The sequence below is a fragment of the Nannobrachium achirus genome (genome assembly GCF_963921795.1).
Source record: "Nannobrachium achirus genome assembly, chromosome: 6".
Lineage (NCBI taxonomy): Eukaryota > Metazoa > Chordata > Actinopteri > Myctophiformes > Myctophidae > Nannobrachium > Nannobrachium achirus.
Genome location: NC_137815.1, coordinates 50,289,128 through 50,294,055, shown reverse-complemented (window position 1 = coordinate 50,294,055; position 4,928 = coordinate 50,289,128). Strand labels below are relative to the sequence as shown.

General features: G+C 41.7%; 1 protein-coding gene across 2 annotated transcripts in view; it reads left to right on the top strand.

The window, feature by feature from the left end:
• The window catches only part of pltp (phospholipid transfer protein), a 34,625-nt gene extending 30,563 nt beyond the window's left edge, over positions 1 to 4,062 (top strand). For both annotated transcript variants that reach the window (XM_080728831.1, XM_080728832.1), the window contains exon 16: positions 3,244 to 4,062. In XM_080728831.1, coding sequence (XP_080584957.1) covers positions 3,244 to 3,333 — 90 coding nt within the window. In that variant the 3' untranslated portion in view covers positions 3,334 to 4,062. The remainder of the gene's footprint in view (positions 1 to 3,243) is intronic.
• The last annotated feature ends 866 nt before the right edge of the window (positions 4,063 to 4,928 follow it).

Sequence of the window (4,928 nt, the reverse complement as noted above, 5' to 3'; positions counted from 1 at the left end):
CCGCCGGTCTGTTATGTACCGTCAATCCCCGCGGGGTCATTCATTATCCCTTACTTATTGCGACCAAAGGTCGCAGACAGTTTACCATGAGAAATGTCACAGCTTATCTGCGTGTAGACGTGAAGCCGTGTGTGTACACATTTTTAGTCTTTGGGTTGGTTCCCTTGACACATCACTGTGACATCACAGGTGACATCACCTATGTAAAAGTCCATTTATGGGTATTCCCCAGAATCCCTTTTATGCCCATATATGAAGAACCCTGATGTCATCGATATATATCACTGGCCAGATGGCCAAGACATTGCCCATATCTGTGGGGCTGGTTCAGATAGGGATCTCCATGTATGGGCATAACATATATTGTATGTTGTGATGTCATGGGAACCACTCTAACAGAATCACTTTTTTTGCCCATATATGGAAATCCCTGATGTTATATATAGATATGGAGATCCCTGATGTCATCAATATTAAGCCCATATCTAACAGGACTTCAAATGAGAATGCCCATATATGGAGGAACACAGCCCATATCTGTGCGGCTGGTTCAGACAGGGATCTCCATGTATGGGCATAAATGGGATGTACTATATACAGAACATGGATCTCCATCATAGGCGGCGGGTGAGCCAAACGTTTGGCGAGGCTACCCCCGCCGCCGCCCCCCCCCCCGGCGGCCGCTGGGGGGGGGGGGGGGGGGGGGGGGGGGGGGGGCGGGCGCCTCCACCGGCTGTGTCAGACACTGCCTTTATGCCATAATACAGCGACCCAAACAGTTACAACAATCTGTACACAATAGACAACAGTATGCACACACATCACATCTTATGCAACCAAATTACGCACGGTGACGGCGCAGCCGCGCGCGCGCGCACACACACACACACACACACACACACACACACACACACACACACACACACAATTATTCTGTTGATACAGGCTTTCAGCTGCGCGATAGAGAGGAGAAGTCCTAAACAGTTGACTGTTCAGGCAATAATACTCACAGATGAAGTGTTACACTTCCAGAATCAGAAAGTATCCGATGATAATATCATTGTATAGTTTCCTCGCTGGCGTAATTGTCCAATGTCGACGTCATGATTAATGCCTTTGTTTGCTTGTGCATCGCTGCCTGTCTCATTTGAAAGTGTCTGTGGTATATTTTAGTTGATACAAATTACAAAAGGTTTTGAAAGTGCGCGGTCCACTGTAGCCATCATCACTACACTTCTCACTAAACGTAAACAAAACAACATTGTCTGTCTGTGAATGCTCTTCCTGTTGTCCTTCACAATAAAGTGTCCCCCTTTACTTCTTCCCAATGCGTGACATTTTACTCTGTATAATATAAAAAATAACAGGAAATAGGTGTAACAGAGGCAGCGCGATGACGGTCAGGCAGATTCACGTTCATTTGGACTGAGACGGTTCATATATTATATAATTTGCGAAATACCCAGCGTAGCATTTGGGAAGGCACAGCCTACCCTGGCCTTATTGACCCGCCGCCTATGATCTCCATATATGGGTAACTGGTCCGATGTACATCACTGGCCAGATGGCCAAGAATTGTCGCCCTGAGCTGAGGCGTCTTTAGTTTAGTTTAGTTTATTTGATCATCTCATACATTTATACAGGTCATACATTCATATAATCATTGTTACAGCCTTACAGGTGATCAAAAGGAATAGGCAGAAGCTGGAAGCTTTAATGCCTATCCTACGTATTCATGAATTAAGACATTGATTAGTTATAAGAGAGTTCAGATTTTTTTTTTCATAATAAAAAGAAAACAAAAGAAAGAAAGAGAAGAAGAGAAAAAGAAAACAAGAATGTATCTGGATAAAAATACCCATTTCATAATAGTAACAATTCAAGAAACAGAGATATGTTATAAACAGGTACAAATAAAGAAAAAAAAGTGATGATAATAATAATGGCTATGTTTTGCTGTATTTAGCCAGGATATTTAATTTGAGTATTTTTTTAAATTGTACTTTACTAGTTGTATACAATATACGATGATGTATATAATAGAACAGTAGTTCTCAACCTGTGGGTCGGTGTTACACAGTCCCAGTGGCATACATGTGTTCACTGGGGGTAGGGGTGGGGCCAGATGACAGCAAAATGACAAATGACAATACCTAAAAAAAGAGAGACAAATAAATGAAATGGAAATAATCAACCATCTATTCTATGAAAACTGGTAAGAAAAAAAGAAAAAAAAATATATATATATATATTTAGAGTCAATTGAAATGTATGCCTCGGACCCGAATGGAAACAAGACCGCAAGGACTTTTCTGGTGTAATCCTTTTAGACTATTTTAAATTTGTGTCTAATACCAGTAAGACTCCCTAATCGGTCGCTTATCTCCACAAATAGGGCAAACATTTGTTTTTCCAAAATCTTCCTGATCCATGTTGATGACATGAGTGTAGACATACTGTGTAGTGATTTTCGTGATTTTAGGGCAAAATGTGTAGGAGCAGTGTCCAAAAATGTGTTTTTAAAAATCGGCCTGAAGGTGGCGCTATATGGGACAGATTCATGTTGATGGGATGAGTGTAGACATACTGTGTAGCGATTTGCGTGATTTTAGGGTAAAAATTGTAGGAGCAGTGGCCCAAAAAGGGGTTTTGCAAGAATCGGCCTCATGGTGGCGCTAGAAGAGGGCCATGTGAGAAATGAGGGGTGGGGTCTCCGCGCCGCCTTGGCGGACGAATAGGTACCGGCCCCGGCTCTCCGGACACTCCTAGCCCGAGTTACGGCATTTTATGTGAGCTGCAGTGGAGGGGGTCCTCCACTGGGGGCGTCACCACTTTTGCATCCGTTCTGGAGCACCAGGAGTCGGTGCTCCCCGGGAATTCCCCGTGAGCAGCCCCGTTGGGGTGGTCATTTGGTCATTTTTGCACATTTGGTCATTTTTTACACCTGGGGGTCCCCCAGGGACCTGGGGGTCCCTGGAGCTCCTTGGAGGTTGTAGTTTGGCAGGTAAGGAGTGTGTGTGCAAAATTTGGCATGGATGGGGGCAATGGTTGCAAAGATATGAGCAGGGCAAAAGTGTGACGTGTGAGGTGTTACAGACAGACTGACGGACTCACAGCTGGTGGAGGTTTTGAGAGTAACTGCGACCTGACGGTCGCAACAATATTCAATCAATCAATCAATCATGGCCTGAAAAGGTTGAGAACCACTGTCACTAATAGTATAAAATCTTCTCCTCTCCTCAGGGTTACATAGTGATCGGAGCGAACCTTCACTTCACTACTGGTCTTAGAGACATGATCCAGAGGAAGCTAGACACCGACAACACCGTCTAAAGACAACGGCCCCACATCTAATACACAACTGTTGAAATACTACCCAACATGTACACAACATGATCCAGAGTGATACACACGACACTGATAACACTATATAAACACAACAACTACACAACACAACGCATATACAGCTTGCTTCTTATCTTATCTTATAAAGATTTGTATGTAAAGATACATACTTTGTATAGCATTCAGATATTGTGGAATGGTTGTCTGGCTACGCGAGACTAATAACAACGACAATAACGATCACAGCACAACAACAACAACAACAACCACTCCTGTTTTAATGATTAAATGGACAACTGGTCCACGTTATAAAACTATGTACGTGTATCATGTTCCTCCAAGACTGGTAGTTTTTACTGTGTGATTATACAGACTGCTGTTACATCTTCATTTCTTCTTTTTACATTGTCTTTAGATGACTTACATGCAGTATAATACCAGTATGTATACGTATAGTATGTGTACTGTATACCGTGCAAACCACGTGGACCATCTTTCTAGTTTTAATGTACTGTAACCATAGTGACACCTGTGTAATGTATCGTAACCATAGCGATCAGAGATTTACTGTAGAAGTATAGTCATTGTATTTGTATTTTTTTTATTTTATTTAAAATGCAACATAATTACTATGCCAATTTGCCCTGTAAAGGTTAAAGGGTAAAAACATGTCAGGGTGACCGTGATTCACTGTGATGTAAGCAACACAGCTGCATTTGCTGCTAAGTACTAGGTTACCTGCTAGGACTGTATGACCTGGGCTAGGCTAACTGTGCTAGTACTGTATATAGGTTGTAGAATCACTGACTGAATAAAGGAAACTTGTAAAACAAGAAAGAAATGACACTAGTCATAATTTATACCAGCTTGCGGAAAGGTAAACCCTTACTAGGTTTTTAATAAAAACAGCATTTTTATGTTTCAACTTTCACATCATCAACTTGCGACAGGCATTTCCCCTACCGAGTGAAAGATTAGCTATTTCTAGAAGAAATAAAATATTTAAGGTGTTTTTAACCAACAACAACCAATGGCTGAAAGTCCCTTCAGGCTTTAGGATTTACTGTAAATACTGTAGCCTGAAGGGGCAGTCAGCCGTTTTATCTCAGAGACAAATATTGTACTTTTACTCTACTGCAATTATTTGAACACTTCAGTTATTACTTTGGAGATTTTGATTATTATTACAAAACATTACAGTACATACATTAACCACTTCAGTAGTTATAGAGGACAATTATAATGTATTAAGACATATTTGTCGTATTAGTCAGGGATCACTTTAAAGAAAAGTACAAGCACACACGTCCACAGATGTAGCAGTTGAATCATGCCAAAGTTTTGAGGAGAACTTGACTGACTGATAGATAAATAATGAGAACAACAGTGTGCTCGCTTCCAGCGAGCCCACAATTATTGAACTCAAGTCTCCATGGCATAAGTAGAAAGAAAGGGAAAAATCACACCCGTGTGAAGTGGAGCTGTGTGTGTGTGTGTGTGTGTGTGTGTGTGTGTGTGTGTGTGTGTGTGTGTGTGTGTGTGTGTGTGTGTGTGTGTGGATCATGTGTACCGATTTTTGTGAC